Source organism: Rhea pennata, chromosome 1 (assembly GCF_028389875.1).
Source record: "Rhea pennata isolate bPtePen1 chromosome 1, bPtePen1.pri, whole genome shotgun sequence".
In the NCBI taxonomy this organism is placed as follows: domain Eukaryota; kingdom Metazoa; phylum Chordata; class Aves; order Rheiformes; family Rheidae; genus Rhea; species Rhea pennata.
This window is the reverse complement of record NC_084663.1, coordinates 145,747,864-145,773,400: the sequence shown is the minus strand read 5'-3', so window position 1 is coordinate 145,773,400 and position 25,537 is coordinate 145,747,864. Positions and strand designations below refer to the sequence as shown.

Here is a 25,537-nt window from a genome sequence, read left to right as displayed (position 1 = left end):
TTGAATAGCACTTTAGACTCCACTGACAGCACTGACTAAGGGTTTGACTGACACATAGACATACAGTGCCATTTGAGCTGTCTTAAGGTAGGCTGTACGACCTTCAACTGCCATTAGAAGGATAGTCAAACCAGAATTTTTTTTCACAGTAGTTTCACAGCAGTTACTTTCTGCTCTATTCTTCATGGATAAATAGAATAGGTTATTCTTGTGATATTCTCTGCACAAATACAAATGGTTCTCTTTTTTCCTCATGGATTAAATCTGCTAGACTTCCATTCATTCTTGCCACTTTTTCCTAGACTGTCTTCTGTTGGTCCACAATTTTCTTAAAGAATGTTACTCAGTTGAGGCCTTAGCAGTGCAAGTCAGACTCCTTGTAGGATGTTTGTTTCTTTGCAAACAAGATGTTACTAGCTCATGTTCACTCTGTGATCAACAATAATCGCCACATCTCTAGACACAAAAATCTTGCCTCACCAGTTATGCCTCCTCCTGAATTTGGATAGGTATAATTAGCTGTATAGTTGTATCTTTACTTGTCCACACTGACTTTTATAGGTTTTCTTCAGATCCATTTTGCCCTTTTGACAAGATCATTTTTAACTCCAATGCTAGGCTTCAATATGCTTGCAGTTCCTCCAATACTTTTACCATCCCTCCCAGCTTTATGTCATTAGCTATATTCTTTTTCATGCTTACTGTATCTGCCTAGTTGTAACTATGGGAACAGATTTCTCCATTTGAATAAGTTACATGAGATTATACAGTACTGCTCCTTCATGGAGGATAGGAGAAATAACAACTCCAAAAGCTGTTTATGGCATGACTCTGAAGTCTGCTTTTAGTTTTATACAAAGTGCAACTGTATTGAAATCTCTGAAATGTTCACTAGATATTGTACTCAAAGAACTAGTATCTTCCCTTGAGACGCTAATAGCCTCAAAGCCAAAAAAAAGTATGCTAGACTTATTTTCCACAAAAATATAGAAACTGGCCCTAATTATTATCAGGAACATAAAAAATGAGGGTCTTGAGAAGAAATGGGAAGGGACTCTGCTGGCTTTATCCACCAGATTGACTAGTATGTTTCAGGCTTAGCATTAGATGTGCTGTTTTGAGAAATAAATGTGCTGATTCCCTTGCATAGAAATATTTGTCATAAAAATTCAAATTTTTTTAGATCTTATACCAAAACAACAGTAGATGTAGTATCCTTTCTTGAACAGTGACAAAAAATATACGCTTCAGAAAATGGTAGAAGAAACACAGAGTGGTTTGTTCTCCATGACAGTCTCATCCTAGTCCCTACTCTCAAACTTAGAAACTTACTAGTGTCTTACACCCTGACACATGAGATTTTACATTCCTTCTGAAAATTTATTGGAAAGAACTGTTATGATTCTCAGTATTTCATTAGCCATATAAATGTCTACCCTTAGTTTTTATTTTTTCTTCATTCTCCTTCAGATTTGTCTCATAGCTTTTTGGATTTCTTTTTTTTTCTTAAATTTAACAGATCTCTCTCATGTCTAAATTATTAAGCCATTTTTTTACTGAAATACTTCAAACTGAACGAAAAAGTGGTTTTGGACTGTCATCAAAACATCCCTTATATGAAGTTCTCTGTATTGTCATTGTTGTCCAGAAAGCTGCTCTACAAAAGTACATCCAGTCTTGTGGAGGGTCCTGACTGCCAAAGGTGACACTAGCTGCAGAAGGGAGAGATACAGGATTGAAGAACCTTTTTTTCTTTCTGCTAAAAACGATTAAAAAAAAAAAAGCTTCATTTGCAATGACAACCAAAGATGGCAGCAGTTGACAATACCCCTCATATTAATTTCACTCCCATCACTATATATATTTTGTTCTGAAATGCAGCTAGTGTTTCTGTGTACTTTGAAACAGATGCTGTGTCCAAAGAGTGGGTGAAGTGATGCTTATAAACATAACAAAGCTGTGCTTCATTTGTTCTAGTGCTCTGGGATAGAAGGAACAGCACAATTCCAATGTCTGTCTTGGACTGAAAATGCAGAGGTCCCAAACAATGGCCCCCACTGGTGATGACTTTCTGTGTTGCTTTGGTCTTGTCACACATAGCAACATTTTAATATGCTGATGTCTAATGTCAAGCACGTAAATCCATGCTGTGCTTTGTCAGAAGAGGTCCAGTGCTGTAAGGTACTGGAATTTCTTGTTACTTTTTCAAGGGAACAAGAAGGAGGCAACCCAGGGAGTTCATTCTTTGGCATCTTAACAATGATGACAAAATGCATTGGCTATGCATACAATACTATTTAGTAACATCAGTACAAATCAAGATATAAAAGGTATTATATTCACTGTGCAACAACAAAACAAACATGCCCTGAAAAGCTGTAGGGAGGTATTCAAAAATACGTGGCTTTTTGACCTAGTACGCCGTAGCATACTCTGTATGATCAGCAACCCTGCAGGCTACAGTTAAAATGATGATTCAGAGGTGAACGACTTTGTACTTATTTAAATCATAGATATTTAGGTGCCTGGTTAAATACCACGCGCACACACACACACACACACACACAAACAGAAAAATGCAGCAAAAAAAGCTATTTCATGGATATCTGCATAAAACTTTATGAAGCAAATCATTTCCTTAGCCAATCACTGAACACACTGCTAAGACTATGTTGATAATGATTAATAAAGTAGTAATTGTACACAAAGAAGTTAAGCACTGAATAGACAAATGATGATACTTGCCTGTGGCAAAGACAACATTCTTTGACACCAGTCTGTATTCCACAATAGAGAACTGAGGAAGTTCAATCCTTTCTACACCAGTGACAGCATTATCTCCACCTCGCCAATAGAACTCAATGTCATCGGTTGTGTAGCCATCTGCAGACAAAGTATGAGAACAAGGTGGAAGAAACAGTAGAGTCTAATGGAGCTTCAGGCATAGTATAGGTGGCTTGTCATTTGAGACAATTAAAGAACTAGAACAGCTGGAATGGTGTATGGTATTTTGGTATGTATGTCTGTGTCTTTTGGTATGTATGCTAGCATTCAGAGAAGCTCTCCTGAAGAGCTGTTCCATTACAATCTACACAGAAATCTGAGGCAAACTACTCCGATTTCTTCTTTTTCAGTATCAGTCTCATGAAATCTACAAAGGATGAATGGTGCCTATGAGCCAGAAAATACTACGCATTACCAGTTCCAGGGTAATCTCCAAGATCGCAGAATAGTGTGAATTAAGACATCATATGTATCTAGAACCAAAATCAAGTGCACTCCCACACCAATAATTATCAGAAAAAGAAGGATTATTCTATGAATGCAGACAAACATAGTTGCACAGGTATTTCCCACTCATACTAAAGAGTGTGAGTGGCACCATTTTCATTAGCTTCTGCAGCAGAGGACTGCAGTATTTTCTGTATAAGGCACACAACCTTCAGTCAGCAGCAGAAAAGGAGCAGTAGCTCCTGAAGCTCAAGCATACATCTGAATATTCCAGTTATAGGACATGACTAGGTTGAAGAGAGAATCTATTTCTGTGTAGAACAGAATTCCAAACCATAAATGGAGCCTATCTGAAGGCCCAGGGGGTCCTGCAGCAAGACCATCCATGCATAATAAAGCACATTGAAAGAAAATTGTACCACAGTGTTTGCTCTCTTTAAAATGAATCTGATTAAAATATGAACATTCATTCTCTTGTGTTGAAGAAAAGCATCCAGGCACTGCCTCTGGAATAATAAACTGTTTCATTCTGTCCTACATCCATTTTTCTATATCACATTTGCAAAACAGAAATGAATGACCCCTTATATATTAAAAACCGCCAAATAAGCAAAAAGTAAAAAAAAAAAAAAAAAAAAAAAAAAAAAAAAAAAATACAAAGTGCTAATTAAACGATTACTTAATGGTTAAAGACAGCAATGTAACTATTCTAAAGATGTTTTAAAGGAAAAATGCCCCACATCTGAACTATGTTTTGCATGCATCTTCTGATATACATACAGCTTTCTATTTCCAGAGTACAGTTCTGTTCATCTAATGGATATCTTCTCAAGTCCATCATACAAGCTGCAGTGGTTGTGATTCTGAAATAAGAGCATCAAATAAAATTACCACACATCCAGGTGTTTTTGTCAAGTGAGAACGGTTTGAATAATGGCTTACAATAATTGAGAATCTGGTCCACATTTTTGTGAATGTGTAAAAACATTGAGTAGTAGCTTACTACAAGAGTGGTTACATTGATTTAAATGGAACAACTTGCTGTAACTTACATTTATTGACCAGTCCCTTTGGGGTTCAATAGACCTATCTGCATGTGTAAATACATACAAAACAATTGCTGAGATTAAACAATATGACTTTATATAAGAAAATGTGAAATGATAAAAGTCTGCTAGAAATGGAAAAATGATTCAAGCAGTGTGAGTAACTGATTTTTTGTGGTATCTGTAGAAAAAAAAGGTAAACTGCAATGCTGAAAAGACGTTGCTAAGTCCAACAAGATGCTTTGTTTCAAAGACAAGTATATTTCTCTTCTTTTCAAAATTTAATTGAAAGGGATTTTATAATAAAGAGTCATACTGAATTTTATATTTTTCCCCAAAGTCAGAATATAATTTTGCTTTTTTTGTTTCCAGTGTAGGCAATTTAGCAAAATCAAGATGAATTTGCGAAACATCTCAATATTGATGAATCTACATTTTTCATCCAGCTCTTTTGTGTCCAAAGTAAGAGTCAGCAATACACATACACAATGAAAACAAGTACATTAACAGCTGCACATAGCATTTGCGTTTTTTTAATTAATGGCTTTATATATTTATACTAACTTTTAGACAGCTATAACCACGCATACTAGCTCATGATTCATCTTCAGTATATTTCAGTGTTCTGCTGAATCACAGCCTTTCTCAAGAGTATGTACATCACTGTGCATCATTTTCTTTATAATGCCTTCAGGTTAATTTCACATTTAAATTGTCTTCTGTGTTTGACTAGGCCCATTCCTCACTGATCTTTAACAAGGCATGGACTCCGTACGCAGTTAATTCCTAAACAAATTCCATTGGCAAAAATTTATGCTAATAACACAAGGGGAGAAATCCTTTAAATATACCTCTAAAAGCTGGAACCATCAGTGTTAAGGTTTTGTCCATGTGTTTTCTCAATTTTGAAACTTACTATTTAATCCCTTTAACTTCCTAACTGACAGGCTCGTAATTTGGTAGACTAGATTGAAATTCAGGAGCAGAAAAACTTTTAGGTGTGTTTTTTCATTTCTTTCACACTAAAAAACTCTGCTGTTATTATGAATACCTTATGTAATTCTCCTGGAATAGAAATGAAAGTATGCTTATATTTTGCATGTAAGTTATTTCAGGTGGATAGGTTCACGTAACACCCAAAGGAAAGGAGTGAGATCATTAGAACTAATTTGTAGGACAACAGAAGATAGACTAGAAGGTCCCTTTGCAATAAAATATTTTAATTTCTTTGCACAGGGCCACAAAAGCAATGGATGGGCCAGGAGAAAGAAAATCTCAAGGATCTGAGCATATACTCAGCATATCTTCTCATTTGCATTCCTACTGGTAGTCAGTGAGAAAGGTCTATACCTGGTCTTTGTCCTTCCCAGATATACTTATGACATGGTCATGACTTCATTACTGCTGTCCACTCTGAGCTGTCCTCTGCATGTGCTCTATGTTAGCCCCCCAAAGTTTTTAGGTACCAAGTATTGTATCATAGGAGGATACTTTAGGTCAGCCCTTCTACCTGGTCCTCCAGCTACCTGTTGGCAGATGCTCTGGTTCCTCTGTTGACACATGTCCCTGTGGGCTAGAACAGTTTGCAAACAGCAATTTCTCAGCTGCTCTGTGGTTTAGCAGGTTGTTTTCTCTACACTGAATGATTGCAAGTGCCTTTCTGAACCCTCAAGCATGGCGCTAGAGACAGGGCTATTAGTTATGGAGATGAATGTCTCTCCAGTATTAGTAGCTCTAGCTAAGCCTAGGATCTTAGAAGAGAAAAGTTAACCTTAAATCTGTAATCACTGATGAACATATTAAATAACAAACTTAGCAGTTATCATCATTATGCAATCAAATGATCTTGCCTCTGAGTCAACTGATAATTGTGCTGCAAGCAAAGCTATCAGGCACACTTGGGCAATGTAACTATGAGGTTTCTATCCCATGTTTTAGTACATTCAGCTATATTGAATGAGGGCTCATTTAAGATCCTGCAATAGAAAATAAATGAGCTAAATGGATACAAGTGTGAGGGTGATACAAGGAATTCCAACTGTTATGTTGTATAATTAGTTTTAAATGCCACCCATATAGAAATATGCATTTATAAATGATTAATATGTCAAATTTATTAAAAATTATGCAGCTTGCAAACTTTCATTCAACATATTAATTGCCTTATTACTTTTTAAGGAATGTGTTTTGATTTTAGTTTGTCCATGTACCACAGTGGTTCTGTTTGACAAGTTCCAGTACCATAAGTTGCACATTCTTTCCAAGGACCGGCTTACACAACTGCAAAATGTGTATTTTTAATTTCACAGAGATCTACTAAAAAAAGAAGATACAGATAGATATGAGTAGAAATAGATTTACTATATTTACTCAAAGTTATTACAGTTCCCTTCTGAATGAAATTTCAGGTAAAAAAAATTAACTTGCACAAATGCTCACTGAAAGCAAATGTTAATTGTTCAGATTTGTGCATGCTCCTGAAAAGAACAGGTTTATTTCTTATGGGATGGGATGATGCCTGGCCCAGCAGGACAATAAGGTTTCAAGAACACATCATCACAGCATTGACAGGGAAACAACTACATGAGCCAGACAAAGAAAGCTGTACACAGATACGCATGCATTTGGGTGAAAACAACACACAGAAGAAACATTTTTGATTGTTTAAAATTCCCCAGTCCAGATATCTGTTTTCTGTATATAGTTTCTCTTATTTTTTTCTGCTACTTTATTGCTGGACTGATTATACTTAGTTTACATTGATACATTGCATAGAGACGCCCATCGCTGAAATGCTAGGTGATGTTACATAAACAATAACAGAAAGCTATGTTTACAATTTAAATTGGTTTAAGCAACATAAATACTATTTTGTGACAGGGTCACAGTTCTGATGGCTTATTTGACCCTCTTTTCATCTTGATGCAGAAATGCATTCTTCCAATAATGAACAGAACCAAGGCCAGTTGCATTGTCTGACCAAACACAACTAATTGCCTCACTTTGCAAGTATCCATCATGTTTTATGTATGGGTGACAACTACATGAATAATCCTTTCAGACAAAAAAAAAAATATTCCTCCACTCTCTCTATTTATAACATTCAACTTTGTAGTGCCTGAGAACAACAGATCTATACACAGCAAGCTCGCAGGCAGTCAGAAAGACTCTATTTTTGATCCCAGCATATAAATGTCATTATGTGTGTTTTATTCTATTATGAACAAACCTGTTCTATAGTCATACGCTTTGTATATTCCTATGAACAAGGTGGGATAAAATCAGTATAATGCCCAAAGCAAAAAATTGCCCAGCAATGGGTTGAACTTCAGAAAGCTACAGATCCATTCCCCCATGTTCACAGCCTTTTGCTGTTGCAGCAAACTGTTTTTTCTGAAGTAGGGAGAAGCCTGAGATAACTGAAGGTTAAGTCTTTCAAAACTATGAAAAATTCTAAATTATTCAGAACAGAACACAGAAACAGCGTAGGCCAGCTATCACTTTTATTACATATTTTTTGAGGATCTGCTTTGCTCAGTGGATATTTTATAACACCTTTTTATCCCTAAAGTTTGCCTTTCTATTCTCACTGACCCTGTGTTTTGTGGCACACATGAAAAACTCCAGGTTCTGGTTCCCAGTCCATAGTATGAATCATTGTCTCCAGACAGTGGCTTGAGGCCAGTGTCATTTGGCTATTCATAAGCCACAAGAAGTTAGTCTAGCAGTAGAGCAATGCAAAGTCTTAAAGTCTTTAGATCAAGGGAGCTAACGTTCACAGATATTTTCTTCCTTCTTGTAATAGTATCTTGTATTTTGCCAAGATTTAATTTCAGACAGTTGTCCTTCATTAAGCAGCCGCTCTCCCTCACATGCGGCAAAATCTGATCATGAATATTGCTTGTGTCCAGAACAAAGAAAATGGGAAAAAGATTGCTGCATCAAGTGAGTGCAATCTGCTTATGGACATTCACATTTTGCAGAAGAAGTGTCTAATTTATTCAAATACACTATTTTATGACAAATAATCTTCACCTGAAAGACTTTAAATATTTTTAGTGAGACAGAAAGATTTTTGTACAATGTTATGATCACAAGAGCTCTAATCTCTGTAACTTCTTTATCTCCTTGCTTGTGGGGATGGTTCTTGACACAGAGTAAAGGGAACAAAAAGATCTTACATCTTTTTTTAACGTTTAAGTATCTGCAGCATTCAATACTGGGTACAAAGTATACAAGATGGAAGCTTAAATTTGCTAAAACCAGTTAATTCTGAAAACATCATTTCCTGAACATGCTGGGTTTCTTCAAGGCTTCATAGTAGGTTGAGTATGTTTTCTCTAGAGAGTCTCACCTATCACTCATATATAGCATATAATAGGAGTTAAAGGGGTGAGGGGTCAAGACCCAAGTCAGGTAAAAGATTGAACCACTGATAAAAAATAAAAGCAGGTAAAAATAATGATGCAAGAAACACAACCCATCTGCACCACTTTTCAGATCTGATTCACTTTTATATTGGGCATTCTTTGCCCCACACTGCCATGTGCAGCAGCCCTGAGTATTATCTGTGCTTAAAAATACAAGAAACTTCCTATGATGGAAATGGAGACTTGTTTTGTTGGTGTACTTTGAACCACTGAATCAAACAGAATAACCTGTCCAAACAGAAGGACGTTTTGATACTATTGAGTCTCTTGCTAGTGTAATAATGTTTAAGTGAATGATTTTGTGTCATTCCTAACCACAAAAGCTATGAGAAAAAAAAAAAGAAAAAATAAAAGCATAGGTCAAGGCTAAAATAGGTAAAGAGTAGGATAGTGCAAGGTCACTTTATACCTCTGTGTTAAAATATAAAACATTGCAATGCTGGTCCTTGTTTGAAGGAACTGTTGAAGTAAAACCAGCCATGTTTAACTAGTTCTTTTCAATTAACCGGGGTTATTTGTGATTTTCTTTTTCTTCATAGACTACAGACACATCAAAAGACAACATAAGCACTCACATTCAGTCTTACCGCCTGTGTTTTGAATGAAATTTTCAGGTTTGCAATGAATGCTTGCCTTTCTGCTTTCTACTGCCACTGGGCTTTCCAGATATGGTGACTCTACATAAACAGATAAAACCTGACTGAAGACGCTCCTGGCAAAATTAAGAAACATTGAGTGTGTCATTTATTTTCTACGGGCATCTTTCAGAGTTGCAGGGAAGGTTACATAATATGCTACACAATGTTTGTAATAACCTTGTACCAGGAAACAAATATCAACAATACACAACAATGGGTATGAAATCTTCATCATAAAAGTACAGACCTGAGGCCATAAAGCACCGTTCCATCCGGGTGAAGGCGAATCATTCGATTTTTCACAGTAACGCCATGCACAAATGATTTCTTGTCATTTAAGAAGTAAGTGTCAGGCACCCAGAGTTGATCTGCCACTCGATTATCAAGCGTGAGGTTGAGAGGTATGCCAGCATAAGCCAGTCTCTTATCTCTCCAGTACTGTTGAAAATACATAGTCAAAGTATAATCCTAGAGAGGGAAAAAAGAAAGAATCACAATAGTCAAACTTATTTTGCATAACTTGAAAAATAATCATTTTTTTCTATTGCTAGTCAATTTTGCTGGTTTGGTTTAATGTATTTTTAATATTTTCTTGCAAAAATAATGATTAATCAAAATATTCAATATTTCTAAGAGTTTTAAAATAATTTTACTATTTCAAGAGCCATCCTGGTCTAAGCAGTATTTCAAGATCTTAAGAAATTCAGCTATTATTGTTATCTTTTGTCCTTTTTTCCCATGTACCTACATCCCTGAAGATTACCTGAAATTATATGTTTGTGGAATGCTAAACTAGATATTCAGTAAATGTTGTCATCTTTCCCATGTTTAAAACTGATAGATGAACTGAAAAACATTCCAAATAATTTAAATCAGTATTCAAAATCACACCTGGAAAATAAGCTGGATAGATGCTGTTTATATGTGTGCCTTTTCTGAAACTGCATCTTGCAGTGGCATAAAGATTTTCTCATCTGGCTACACCAGGAGTTAGACAAGCAGTAAACTGTAGCACAGGTCCTACAAGAGTAAAGGTTTGGTTTTCATAATTTTGTAAATAAAGGTCTATGTTGTCTGCTAAGGGCTCTGATAACTAACTTAAGAGCCTAAAGATAGATCTAGAAGCTTAATTTTAATCATGTATTTTAAAAATATTTCCTGAATTTCAGAATTTGCTAATTTGACTTGATCATACGTTAATAAAGCTACATTGAAACACTCTGGAAAATCATAAGACAATATGCCTCATTTGTTAGCAGAATGGTATTATGAAAGAGTATAAAAGTGTATTGGAACATATCAAAGTTAAGCATCAGCAAATTGAAAAAAAAATGTGAATTTGATAGCAAAATTTCCTGTCAGAATAGAGAAATCTTCATGTTCCTTTGTGGAAGGACATTTTCACTTTTAGAAAACTTATTTATATTGCATGAGACAAAATAGGTTAACATCTGAAAATATTACTTTCTTACATATGAAAATGAATGTTCCAAATTAAAGCAAACATTGCTTTTAGTCTGATAATGCCATGTTTTATAGTGAAAAAAAAAATGAGGCTGTTAAGTACAGGTCATTAAAACCCTGATTTTCAAATTATAGAAGTGCTTTAAACAATAAAACCCTTCATGAAACACTGAGAAATTTATGTGATCTCCAAACCCATTTAAATATTTAGCAGCAGGTGTGCAAGCCACAGGATACCTGCATTTGCATCTGCTTCTACAAGCTGGCGACGCAAAACCCTTTAGGCTTGCTGCTTGTTTGGGAAAAGGATGCTCAGTGGTTCTAAGTACGACTGTTGGGAATGGTCCATTCCTGTAATGGGTTTCACGTGGAGACAACCCAATTTCAGGCATCGATCCTGCCTGCGCTCCTCTCAACCCCTAAAGCCTTTCTTTGAAATCAAATGAAATTTCAGAATGCCTTTCACATGCAGAGCCTTTCTGGGTTTTTATTTAGTGATTCATTTTCTTTAATGAGGTAGCTGCTGTAGCTTTAAAAAATCAATTTTAATTGCTTAGAAAATAAATCATTATAAGTATCAAGGACAAGCTGCCCCCTTTTTAAGAAAGTATTAAGAGACCTTTGAAAACAGAAGGACCCACTAACGGGAGAAAAGGAGGTCTTGTGGAACTGGCTGAATGTAAGCTCCTTCTTTAGAACCCAGATCTGACACGACTGCTCAGAAGAATTTGCTCCAATCTTTTTGTTGAAAGCTTTCATCTGTAGGACTAATCATCACTGCTCATCATGAACAAGGTATGTGTTACACTCAGAGCACATCCCTCGCTCCCATTAGCACATCAGGAAGACCGCATCTCACCACATGATCTGTGCAACTAATTTTCTGACACTGATGCACTGGAATGAATATCTTTCACCAGTTCAGTTTTGGCTTAATTAAAGCTTGTTTCTATTAACATTTAAAATTTGCTATGTGCTTGGCTTTTTAAATGCTTTGCACATCAATGTCAAGAGACTGGGGATTATAAAAGCAGCAGACACAAATGCAATAGACCAAAAGTTCACTACATAGAAATGCACAATGTATATTAAAATAATCAAAATTGAAATAAAGTAGTAGAGTGTCACTGTATTGCACTGAAATAAGTGGATCCTGCTAGCGCTAAAATACAATGGAGGCAGTACATCTGAAAAGAAAAGAGCTTTAGGCTAGGTTCTTTTTTCCTTTGGCATGAAATAAAATACATGCTAACAGCTAACGAATGGAGTAATTAACTATCTAAGTGAAACATATGTAACAATACAAGCAGTAATACTCTGTCATTATATTTGTTTATTCAACTAAAGTTTACTGTGTCAGGGAACAACAGAGAAAGGACTTTAAAAACCGCATGCAGAAACAGCAACATCCAACAAACATCAGGAATTTTCAGCATCTTGACTGAAAAAAACCCTTCCAAAATACTTTCTAAGGTACAAATTTCATCAACAGTTTCTCAAATATCCTTCACTTCTTATTTCATCTTAACTTAAATAAAAATATCTCTCTATATGCATACTAATGTATATGACTATATTTTTATGTAAGGTAAATAATGATACTCCGTCTAGTTACTCGGTAATAGTATAGTACCACATGCGAAATATCAGCTCCTTCCCAGTTCTTAAATGCTTAAGTGATATCTTCTGCAATGCCTACACACTATCCAGATGCACTGAAATGTCTGCCTAACCCCACTCCCTGGACTTTGAACAACAGACACAGCAGAGGCAGAATATCTGTCAGATCTCTTATGCCCCAGAAAGCACGCGTGCTCCCGTACACCTTGAAGGGTGATTGCATATTTGTGCTCTGCCAGTCTGACCTGCTCTGAAAACGATGCGATAGGAAGAATGAACACGAACCATGTTTGCTCACTATCACACTTTTTCTGATCAGCTCAAACCAAAAGAAATGGCAAACTCTCCTAATAGACTCATGCTTAAAACTGCTTGGTTGTGCAAGGACTGATAAAGGAAGGAACAGCAAAAGCCAGCTCCTTAGAGTAGTTCAACCAAAGTCACCACTGGCAACAAAGCTTATTAAACCCCCCAAACAGCGTCAGTATTAATTATCTGATTAGCTTATTCGCTAGGCTCTGTACCCACAAAGGAAGTCTTCTCCTTTTCTACGTGCCAGAGGAAATGCTAAAGTGGCTTTCAGTGTGGACTGGAAAAAATTCACAAGGTATTTGGTGAGTAAGATGAGAAAATGCACTTCTACTCCTAGGTAAGTAGCCTAGAAGTTTATCAAGCACCACCTTCCTCCAGGGGAGCTTAAGACGACTAGCTCAGATATAGAGGTCAAGAGGGTAGATGTCTAAAGCTGAGAGAAATTAATCCCCCCAGCAGCTACCGTATCAGGGTGCTGTCAAAGAGGACACAGAGCTGCCAGCTTCAGGAAATTCTAACTACTGCACAGAGCAGCAGACAATTTCCTCAGCAGCAAAGACTTCCATAAATCATGGTATTTATTTTTAATACAATACCATACCATATTCAAGATCCCACTTTCCTCATCCCTTCTCCTCAGTTCCTCACAGTATTAGGTGCTTTGGGGCTAAAATGCTAACAAAATACCTCAAAGCCCTAACAGAAGGATGAACACAGCACTTCTGGAGTACAGGACAAACACCCTCGAAATCGGAAAAGCTTGACTGCACATGCAACAAGAGTTTTTTCCCATGGGCTGTTCAAAGACCACAGAACTTCATCCCACAGAGATAAAGAACCATGACAAATGCCACTGACTTTTTCTATCACTGCAAGAGATGCATCTCTGAGTGTGCTGCTACCAATTTAAGGAAATGCACACATGCAGTTTTGATGTTGTTTCTTAAACATAATTTTCCCTAGGGAAAAAAAAGAAGAAAAGAAACCAAAAGATAAACAGCAAATAATATTTCGGAAATCACCAAGATACAATGCTAAAGAAGTATCACAACTTCAAAAGAACACAGTACGTCTGTCCTCTTCATGTGTATTATCTGTGATTTCAGCAAATATTAAGGAAGAATGATACAGACTCAAAAATACCATTATGTGTGCCAACTGTGTATGAAGAAATTAGCATTTTCTACATGGTACTCTCTCTTCATAGACTGAACATACCTATAAGAAACATAACTATAAATTAACTACAAAGTCATTTCAGACAATCATAATATGTTATATTACAGTATTCCACAGTACCTAATGCACTAACTATAGGACTAATGATCTACAAATACTAATATGCTGTAATATTAGAAGCAAACAATAATTTGTTTTCTTTTATGGAGTTAGCTATTTTTATCTTTTCTCTCCTGCACTCAATAAAAGGAAAGAAATTTTTAAAAATAGTGTTTGCTCATCAAAATAAAATTAACAGCATTACAGGAGCAATAATCCTCTAAAATGGACTATCAGTGCTTACAGTCTTAGTGTGTTATATATCAAGGATGTTAACATTATCTATTAGCTACAAAAAACATTATGTTTCTTCAAAATGACTGATAAAGAGAATATTATAATTAATAATTATGATGGAATAATGTTGATATTACAGCTGGTCATAAGCAATATTTAATTATAATATTATATTTAAATATAATAATAAGCAATTGTTAATGCAAAATAAATAAATATATTGGAAATTACTGGAAATAAGTTATGCAAAAAAATAGCTATTCCAGTGCTTTGGAGGACAGTCTTGGAAGCTGCTTAGAATGCAGGCTACTGTCTTAGCTTTTTATTTGGATGTAAATTCATACCCTTTCTTGACCTACCGAAAAAGTATTTCCATCAACTTTGGGATGATTTATTTTTGATGAACTATTAAAAATCACCAAACCACTATTTCAATGTGATATCAATGGATAAAAAGATATATTGAAAATCCAACCCCTAGTCTCCATATAACTTCAAGGATCCTTCCCTTGCCTTCCACATCAAAATTACATAAGGCTGCTGTAGAATGAGGAGTTATTCTTGAAGCACCGATATGACTGAGTTATGTTCATCCCCATCAACACAGCGAGTTGCACAGCCAAACTTATGAATCCTGTGCTTTGTCAACGTATCTGGAGGTCTTTCCTCCTACTATACACAGAAAAAAGGTGAGAAATAAGATTCATACACACATATGCCTTATTCAAGAGGTCAAGCCTAAGAAGTCAGAATTTACCAGCAGCACTATTCAGTTGTCTGAGATGAGCAAGTACCTATTTTTCTGAGCGTTCAAAATGTTCGGAAAAGCTTAATATCCTTCCTATTAAAGACAAACATTATTCATTATGTTTATCTGCTGACATTTCAATTTGCCCAATACGTCTAAAATATACATCAGTCAGTATTGTTAATAGTCAGTGAAAGGAAAAAAAAAATCAGCAAAGCCTATTGTTCAGTAAAGCCTTTTACAAGAAAATTGCCTGATTAGAATCTCCCACTGTGAGACCTCTGTGAGATGTAGTTCATGAGCAGCCTGAGTGAAGGAGACATTTGCACACAGATCCCCCCTGCCCCACCAAAGCCTCTAATGTTTCTTGATCTACTTGTTTTTATTTTAAAGATTCATTTTACCTTTAAGATCTTGCCTCAGGCGTCTCCTTGACACCAATCAAGAACCCTTCCGCAGTGACAGGCTGCAAGCATGGCACACATCCTCCCTAGCAGAAGTACTGTTTTGCCTGTGGTTAAAATACTGTTCTGTTAAGAAAATGCAATGCTAAAGCATCTCAGTTACACTGATTTCACTGGGATCTTTCATACATCTATGTTGTCTTGGTATCTTTTCTACCAAATTACCATGATTTTTGTTCATCTTCCACTGAAGCACACAGAGGTGGAGTTATAAATAGCTATAAAAAATACTCAGCCACCAAGGACCCACTTGATGCTACAAAAGTTTCCCAAATAAAAATATGATTCCTGGCGGGGAGGGTCCACCCTTAGTGGCAGGGGAGTTTCCATTTCTGAAAGCCCAACCGAAGTGCCTTCTCCAAGGTGCCGGTCCCCTGCCTGGAGCGGAGGGAGGGTTGCCATACCAACCAGCGCCGGGCTTTCTGCAGCACAGGGAGCGCGGTTGGCATAGCAACGGGCCAAAGCAGCCTTCCCTCCAGCTTGCCGGGGAAGGAAGGTGGTGGCCAGCGAGGAAAGGAGCTGCTGTCTGGAAAGGAGGAGAGCAGCGGGGCCGGCTGCAGCGGGCGCTGGGCAGCACGGCTTGTTCCTGCCACCGGAGCCCACGCAAGAGCGTTCGCCCTCTGGAAGCGGGATCGCGGCTTTTCTCTGTGTGTGCTCCTCTGCCTAAAGTCATGGGAATGCCTCCCCTGTCTCGGGGTACGCTCTCATCCAAACGGCACAGGACACGTGGCAAGAGAGAGGTGCTTGGCTGTACTATGGTAGGTGGATGCACAAAGAGGGAGAAAAAAGTCCTGAAAATACTTTAGTTCTGGGACATAACTTGGGACAAAATAAGTCAATCTGGGCTATTTAATTCCTGACAGATGGGAGTGGGGGCAGAATACTGAATATTCGTTCTCTAACTCAGAGTGTCATTGGTATTACAACACCATAGACATCCCAGTAATCACGGGTTTCTAAACCCAGTTACCAATCAAAGAAAATCTAATATATATGTTTACATGTCAGGGGCATAATACCCTCATTGATCTGGTGACAGGAAACTAGCTAGAAGACAGAAGTATGGTCTTGTGCTACATCCCTAAAGATCTATCCAAAGATTGTGTGATAGGTTGCAATGAAAATCCACTAGATGATGGGCAGATATGTCAAAAAATTCACTTCTAATGGAGCCTCTCCTTAAAAAAAATACATTAAAAAGAGGAAAACAGAAATGTCAAATATTTAGATACTGTGCTCAGAATAAAACTCTAGAAGAGATGAAATCAAAAAAAAAAAAAAAAAAAAAAAAAACCCACCAAATATCCCCAAAACTACTCATCAAAAAGAAAAATAATCCTAGGCTCAGCAAGGCATGGAATTTGTTTCATGCAACACAAATTTATTTATTTTAGAGCTGTCAGATCCTCAAGGAAACAGGTATATTTAATGGCACTAATTGAAACCCTGCTAAGAACCTACAGGGGAAAAAAAATCAACCTTTATCAGCTGTCAGCTGGTTCTCACGACTGAAGCAGCTGACCTTAGTGAAACGGGAACTGACAGCTAATGGCTTCTGTGCCTCTTACACAGCAGGGGGATGTGCCACCAGCTAGTCAGAGACCTGAGTGGTGCCCTAAACTCGTGAAGCTAAGGGATTTTTTGCTAGTTATGAGTTAGGGATCTACTATGTATCTGTTTCAGAAAAGGAAGGATTTCTCATACTTTTACTTGTTCTTTTCAGAAATGTATGTTATATCTCTCTTTGGCATTACTTGAATTATCAGTAAACAGTGGGAAGGAGAAATAAAACTCAGAGCTTTGTAAGTTGATATTATTTGGCATATACATTCAGTACTTTGCTATTTCACAGGCTATTGTACATATAATTTCTTCAGTGTCTGCAAGATGTTCCAGGACAGCAGTGGCTGGAGGTACTAAGAATCTACACAGCTGTGGAGATACAGATGTGTTTTAAATATTGTGACCATAAACACACAGCTTCATACACCTATTATTTGCTAACACTGCACGCGAAAACCACCCAGAACAGTTTTCAGTAAAAACAGTATTTTTCTTCTTCAGAAGTCCATAAGGCTTTTTGTCACTATGTAATTTCCAAGGACCTTTTAAAAGGCACTTCAGAACTCATATGACACTTTTTTCTTACTCAAGAGTTAACAAATAAGACTATATTTAAGTATAGAGAGCTAAGGAAAATACACCCTTTAAAAAGACCTGACATACTTGTCTATTCATGGCCATACTCTTGGTTGAAAAAAAAAAAAAAAAGAACATCTACTCCACTGTGGAAAGAACTTTTTAAATTTCATACCCAAACTTGTCCATTGTGCTCACTTTGGGACCGTAAATTCTTCTTGATATTAGAATATCAAGGTTGAGGCCCAAATTTTTACTTGTTGTCTGTGGTTATTTGAACCCCCAAATATTCTTAAACTAAATTCTGTGCAAAAAAAGGTCGGTATGAACCAAATTCTATTTGAAGGAAAGAGTAAGAACATTCTGTGCATCAGACAGTTTTAAAATGCGTAACCTAAAACATTAGGTATGTACGTGTCAGAGCTGCAGCACGCACTGCTGTTTGGGTGTTCCCAGGGGACTCCAGCAGCCCTCCCTGGCCCTGGCTCCCCTCCTTGCCCCCCTCCCGGGCTCCCCAGCCCTGGCGTCATCGCAGCGCGGCCCAGGGCCGTCAGCCACCGCCCTGCAACGCTGCGGGCTGTGGGTTAGTTTCGCTAACATAGAAGAGAGTTGCAAAGCTGATTAGGTAACTTCAGCCCATTTCCCTTCCTCTGAACAAGTTACTTATGTTTCCAGCTTCCTTTATTTCTTTCTCTCACTCCGCCTATCAGTACTGTTAAATCCAATTTTCTATCTTGCAGTAACAAAATTTGGACCTGTGGCAAGTCAAAAAGAAAACAATGTATTCAGTACAAGCTCATTACCTCACATAGGATAAACTGATCTGGCGCCAGTTTTGCTCATAAAGCTCAGTAAAAAACAGAATAAATAAATGGGTAAAAAGCCAAACACTGCATCCAAAAGGAAGTATTACAAATATACAATATACTCAAACCCCCTTCTTCATGCACAAAAGTTTGCAAAGAAGTGGAATCTTACCCTGCCAGTGCCCTTTAATAAATTTAGCTATGAGTGAGTTTAAAGGAATATGGCTTGCTAAGGGAATGTTTTTCTTTTGCATGTGATTTAAACACTGCAAAAACTTCCTGCTAGCTTCAGTAATTACAGAATCAGAGTGTATCGCTATATAAACAAAGACAGGGACAGTTTCAAACTGTTATGTTCTCTGACTTCTGAAGCAGCAAACAGGATGGTCTAAATGATCGATATGAAATACATATTTAATTACAAATTTTCAAAACTTACAGTTTTAATAGCTGAATTTTCTTTAAACAGAATTCATTGATGATAGCTGACACTTACATGGACTTGTATCTATGCTGCATATTTAGAATATAACTGGTTCTGTAGTGGATAATGTGTTGGCTATTCTCCCTCCTTTTCTCTATGTGCAATATTATTTTTTAATATTAATTCTATTCTGCAACATCAGCACAACTGTCCAACACAGGACACATGTAACAAGGAAAAGTTGTTGTGAATATATTCCGCAGTATGTTCACTTCAAATAACTGAATGTAGAAAGAGCTAATTGTGTACTGTGACATTCCTCATAATTTAGTACTGATTAAAAGAACAGAGGAAAATTCTTCTGTTTCTTTGGTAAGCTGGCTAAAACAATAAGAGCTTAACACTAGGTGTATCCATCTCCCTTATACAAACTATCATCTTCTCTGTGATCTTAGCCTTCTTCATCTGGCCTCCACAGCCACTTTGCTTCCTATCATAGTGTCTTTTCCCTTGGGCGTAGAGCAAGTCTTTGCCCTTCTTGTACAGGGTCACCTTGTGAGGCTGGTGCTTGCCGCTCTTCTTGCAGTAGGTCCAAAGCATTTTCAGGACTTTCACCACCTTGCTGATGGTGGTCCCTTCTACTCAAACCTGGTTAAGCTGCATCTGGAGTGATGTATCTAGCTCTGGGCTCCCAATACAAGAGACACGGAGTCTGGGAGTGAGACCAGTGAAAGGCCACTAAAATGATTAAGGGATTAGAGCAGCTCTTATATGAGGAAAGGCTGAAAGAGCTGGGACTCTTCAGCCTGGAGAGAAGGCTGCAGGAGGATCTCATCAATGTGTATAAATATCTGAAGGGAGGGTGCAAAGACGATGTTCAGTGGTGCCCAGTGACAGGATGAGAGGCAACGGGCACAAACTGAAACACGGGAAGTTCTGTTTGAATATCAGGAAAAACTTCCTTACTGTGACAGTGGCTGAGCATTGGAAAAGGTTGCCCTAAAAGTTGTGATTTATTTCTCACAACCTTGGAGATATTCAAAAGCCACCTGGATAGGGTCCTGGGCAACCTGCTTCAGGTAACTCTGAGCGGGGGGGTGGAGTAGGTGATCTCCAGAGGTTCCTTCCAATCTCAGCTGTTCTGTGATTCTGTGAAGTGTTTTCCCTTTATTTAATGCTTACTCTGTTGTATCTGAATGCTGCTTCTACAGCAAAATTACTCACATACATCCATGTTAGCTGGACACACCGACTTCAGTGGGGCTACTCAAGTTCAAAACACACAGACTATGTATTTAAGGACAGAATTCTTCCCTAACACAGGTACAGTCTTATAACCACTATTAAATTACCAATTCAGCTACTATGGTCATGTACCTCAGATACAGTAAAGCCTATTTAGGAAGTACAAAATCATTTTCCCTCATTCTCTATTAAGCCTTTGCTTCAACAAAATGTGGCTGAGTAAAGGAGTGTTAAAAAGGTACATTATATAACAGTGATTTCAGTCAGAGATTAGTATTCTACAGATCATTACAATTACAATAACCATACGGCCTCCTCAAACACAAAAATGTTATCCTCCACCTTTCTCAGCACTTGTTTCAGCAGTGCTTTTTCAAGCTATCTGTAGAATGGATGTTTTAAAAAACAATGTAGGGATGGAGAGTTTGGATTCATCATGAACTGGACAAACTTGTAGAATAGACAAAACCTGTACAGCAAAAATAGGATTCAGTTAAAGTTGCTGGGACTCAAGCATACAAAAGTTACCACAGAAAGGGTCTAAATTTGAGAATATAGGAAAGCCAATAGATACAGACAAAAATCTGACCCGGGGTGAAGAATCACAGAGGAGTGAAATCATAAAAGCTCTGCGTCTTTGAGAAAAAGGTAAGTGAGAAGCTGGTGAAACTCATTTAGGACACAAGTTAAGCTCATTCTGCATTCAAAAACACCATTTAAACATAGAAAGTATAGAAAGCATAGAAGCATAGAAGCACAGAAAAATAAGCAACCAGATCAAATGTATACATGCTACTACTCAAACATCAGAAGTCTAAAAAAGAGATGGAGGAACTAGACTATCTAATTTTAAGCAAGAATATTGACCTAATAGGAGTATCAGACACTTGATGGAAGAAAGCAGTCAGTGGGAAACCTTAATATACAAAACAGACTACATAGACAAGAAAGAGAAGGCTGTACTGTATATTAAAGAAAGCTTTGCACCACAAAATGAACTGTATTGAATGTAACACAAAATCTCTAAGGATTAAAACTCCAGGCGTACATAGGCATTCAAAATAAATTATCGCTGTCTAATCAGGATGACAATGGTGCCAGGGAGGTGCCAAAAACGATCTAACAGACAGCAAAAAAACATACAGTAATCAGAAACTTCAATCACCCCCACATAGACCAATCACCCCCACATGACAGATAGAAGTCAGGTTGAGGTGTAAAGAAGAGATTAAATGACACCACAAATGACTGACTCATGGAAGAGCCTGTGGTGAAACCTGAAACAAGACAAGACATTCTTGACTTGAGCAATGCATAAGCCATGGTTCAAAATGCAGTTGTAACTGTGACCCTAATGGAATTATGTAAACACCTTTAAAACCAAAAAAGCCTAAAATTCCATTGCAATAGTGTTTAATTTCAAAAAGTAAACTACACAAATGAAGAAGCTTGTTCCCAAGTGGTAAAAAAGATTGTTTGTAGTTATCATCAGTTTCTATACCAAAGATAACTGTAGAGTTAAAAACAAACAGAAAACCTTGAATACTTATAATTTAGGGTAAATTATTTATTATATGTAAAAAGATCTGCTTCAAAAATATGAAGTCATATCTGAAGAAAAGAAGATAAGAAGAGAAACACAGAAAAACAAGACAAAAACACTTAATTGAAAACTTGCTAAAGACTTAAACACCTGTTATAAATCATTAAATGGTCTTCTAGAAACTCTCATAGAATGAGCAGTTCCTGTTGTGGATTAATGACAGGTAAAAGACAAGAAACTAATAGCAGAATAATTTTCACAGCTGCAGGAGCTCCCTAGCAGAGCTGTACAGGGATCTGAGCAGGACTCCATTCTGTTCATCATACTCATAAATACCATAGAAAAGGGATGAACACTAAGATGATTATATTTGCTACACTATTTCTCAGAATACTAAAAATGAAAGATGTGATTGTGGAGAGGTGCAGAAGGACAGCAGTATACTACATAACTCATGATAAAATAGGAAATGAAATTCTTTGTTGGTAAGTGCAAAGTGATGCACATCAGGAAAAAGCAATCTTTACTATGCACATAATGGTTGGTTCTGAGCTAACTATGATCAGTCTGGGAAAAAAAACATTGTGATATTAATCAATAGTTTTATGAAGAGATCAGTTAAATATTCTGTAAAGGTCAAAATAAAAAAAAATCAGAACGTTAATATTATTAGGAAAACGAATAGACAGAAAAACAGAAAAAAAATCATTATACCACACATTTTAGCGTACTGCCATCTTAAATATTGTATGCAGTTCTGGTCTCCATCTCTAACAGGGCCAAGTATAACTACAAAAAGTACCAAGAACCGCAGTAAGAGTTATGGAAGACACAGAATATCTCCAGTATAAAGAGAGATTAAACAAATAAGGACTTTTCTGCATGAAAAAGGCTAAGCAAGTAAGAAGTATATCTATAAAAAAAATATTGTGGAGGAGGCCAACAATTATTCACTGTTTGTCATTTGTAAGAAACAGCAGCCAAAGAAATTATCAGATGTCAGGCACAAAACAAATGAAAAGATATTTTGTTTTCATCCATATGTAGATGGATGTTCATGTTTCAACTGCAATTCTTACCCACAGAATATGTTTAACACCAAAAATTTGCAGAGGTTCAAAATAAAAGATGAAAATCAGACACCTTCTCTGTTTCTGAAAGTCCCTATGCTGTCTCATGATTTAACACTGGGAGAATACCAGGGAAATACCAGTCTTATTCTTATATCCCTCCTCAGCCTGCACCATTAGCCACACTTGAAAACCTGCTGCTGAGAAAGATGGGCTTTTGGTTTAACTTAATAAGGCCATTTTTACGTCCTTATTTTCTTGGAGCGTGCTATTGAATCACTTACAACTCTGCTGCGTTGCTCATGAGCTGATGGGATTGTCCTGTGGTGCTAATAAGCATTGCTGCCATGGCTGACAACTTATTGTTCCAGGGGGAAAGGAAGTAGAAATTGTGACCTGGAACACTTTACAATTAATTTTTGATTTGAATGCATATGAAGATAATTTTGTACATGAGATTTTTGCAAATAGCATAAATATGCCAATGTAGAATATTTAACTGCTTGTCGAAGTTTAGAAATTATTATAGAGTTGCTTCTTTAATGATGTTGAGTGATAGTTACGTTCATTTTAATTTGTCTAACATCTGCTACTGGCAAATGAACGCAGATGCATCTAATTTTTACCTTTCAATATTTGTATATGCATAGCATGAATAAGAACGTGAAAAAATTAGATTTCTATGAAGAAGAGTTAAAATGCCGTTGAAGCAAATGACTTGGCAATGAATCAGGTAACTAAAACATCTACTTTATAGCTCGGAAGTTACCAAATAAACATAGGAGATATATTATTCAAAGTGAAAATATTATTTAAAGATGATAGATACATTTATTCTATATGGAATTTAAATTAGTTTGGAACTTGAGGTCCGTCCATCTCAATTTATGTTGATCATTAGGGGAAATATTCTTGAACTTATTTTCCTACTATAACACCATGTTCTTTTAAATTTTTAAAATATTTTTAAATCAGTAAAAATCCCAGTTAATGGTACAGTTACCCTTTTTTAACACAACACAACAAAGAAACAGATTTCTGATCTCGCTTTAGGAGAAAAAGTTTAACTTAAATCCCCTGTGATACTATACTCAAATACCCTTGTCTCCTCAAATTGTGCCAGTCTTACAGCCTCTAATGTTTTCTCCCTCTCTCTCTGCAAACTCGCATCCTTTTGCATCTTCCACACTCCACCGTTCTCACCTATGTGCATCCCCCCTGATTTGGGGTCAATTCTTGGCAGCACTACAGAGCAGCTGGTGAACTCGTTGCCCTGCACAGGGAAGAACTGCTGCCAGTCAGCTGGCTGCTGCTGCCATGCGACTGCCACACGGGCCTGCAGGCAGTCACTGCTGTTAGCGTGACCTGCAGGGTCTTCCTTCTGGGCAAGGGAGAAGCTCCCGGCTTCAGCTCCATCTTTGTGGCAGATCACTGCTCACTCTGTTCCAGGCAATGCTGCAGCTCTGGACCGCAGCAGTCTGGAGAGTTTCTAGATTCCTCCTGATTATCAAATGCATTGTAAGAAGAAGGTGAAACAAGTTTCCAGGGCAATTTTATTAGGAAAAACTGAACTCTGTAGACTATTTCATTAGCAAGAACCACAACATCATGTCAAGCAAATCAAGAAGCTGCGTTACTCACATCAAGAGCAAAGTTGGTTAGAGTATCAGCTCTCATACAAAGAGCACTGATTATGGCAATGAAGAAGTGAACATTTCACTTTAAAGTATATATTCCAATCTGCAGATACATTCTATTATTGTTTAAATTTTAAGAACATTTGTTTCACCATTGCATCATCTGATGTTACACACCGGGTGGACCAAATGGCTCTGTTCATTACCAAAATAAAAATCAAATCTGCTACATGGTATGATACTCATAAATAAGTTTAAATTCTGCTAGATGAGAAAGACGTACCAGAAATCAGATTACATACCAGTATAAACCAGTGGACAAGCTAAAAATAATTGTTCATGCAGTTTACTGTGTTACAGTGAACTTCTTTAATTCTGTTCTGTTTTTTGCAAGCAAACAGTTTCTGAACATAATTAACTTGCTTGTGTGATGATCAAGATTAGTTTGCAATTTTTGTTAATTAGAATTACAATTATCAACTATTAACTGAAACACAATTACCAAATCACTTCATTATATAAAACAACAATAAAAAGCAGGACATATTTTGCACTCTGAAACTAAATGTATGTGTGATTTGTAATATAGGATATAAACTAGTTTTACATCATCTCTTTCACATCTGTCCAAGTTCATCTTATAAAGAATTCCTTCATACATAACTTTTCTGCATTGTCCCAAATCCTACAGCTCACCTTCAGAATAGAAGCTGCTAGACGTTAAGCACAGTAAAACATCTGATGCTATACTAGGAGAAAAGCTCTTGGAAATCTTATCCTACTGATGGAAATCAGATACATTCAAAATACTTGTTTTTTGGTTATCTTTTACAACTAACTGTAATGAATGTGTTTATACTTTTAAAATAATTGACTTTCTTTGGAATCAGATGCTAGACTGATTTACTTTATGCTTGGAAAAGGCCTTTGCTAGGATTATTGATGTATTTGTTATTATTAGAATGACCTGACACGGTATAAATATTCCAAATGGATTTATAAAGTGGATGCCTGATAACATAATAATTAGATAAAAATACAAACAATTTATCTTTCTTACCAGGAATACTGATTATACATGCATTTATATATGCAGGTAAGCAGGGTTCTGTGTTAATGTGCAAGAACAAAATATCCAATGGCTTCAAGTTACACCAGCTTGCACTTCCAGTAACATAGCTAACCTACCTAGACATCACAAAGCT

At 36.8% G+C, this 25,537-nt stretch overlaps 1 protein-coding gene across 3 annotated transcripts in view; it reads right to left on the bottom strand.

Annotated features, from left to right (window-relative positions):
• The window catches only part of GABRB3 (gamma-aminobutyric acid type A receptor subunit beta3), a 190,223-nt gene that overhangs the window by 21,560 nt on the left and 143,126 nt on the right, over positions 1–25,537 (bottom strand). For all 3 annotated transcript variants that reach the window (XM_062574978.1, XM_062574985.1, XM_062574993.1), the window contains 3 exons: positions 9,593–9,813; positions 4,012–4,094; positions 2,746–2,883 (listed from right to left, as the gene is read on the bottom strand). In XM_062574978.1, the coding sequence (XP_062430962.1) occupies positions 2,746–2,883; positions 4,012–4,094; positions 9,593–9,813 (442 nt within the window). Of the gene's footprint in view, positions 1–2,745; positions 2,884–4,011; positions 4,095–9,592; positions 9,814–25,537 lie in introns of those variants that run through there.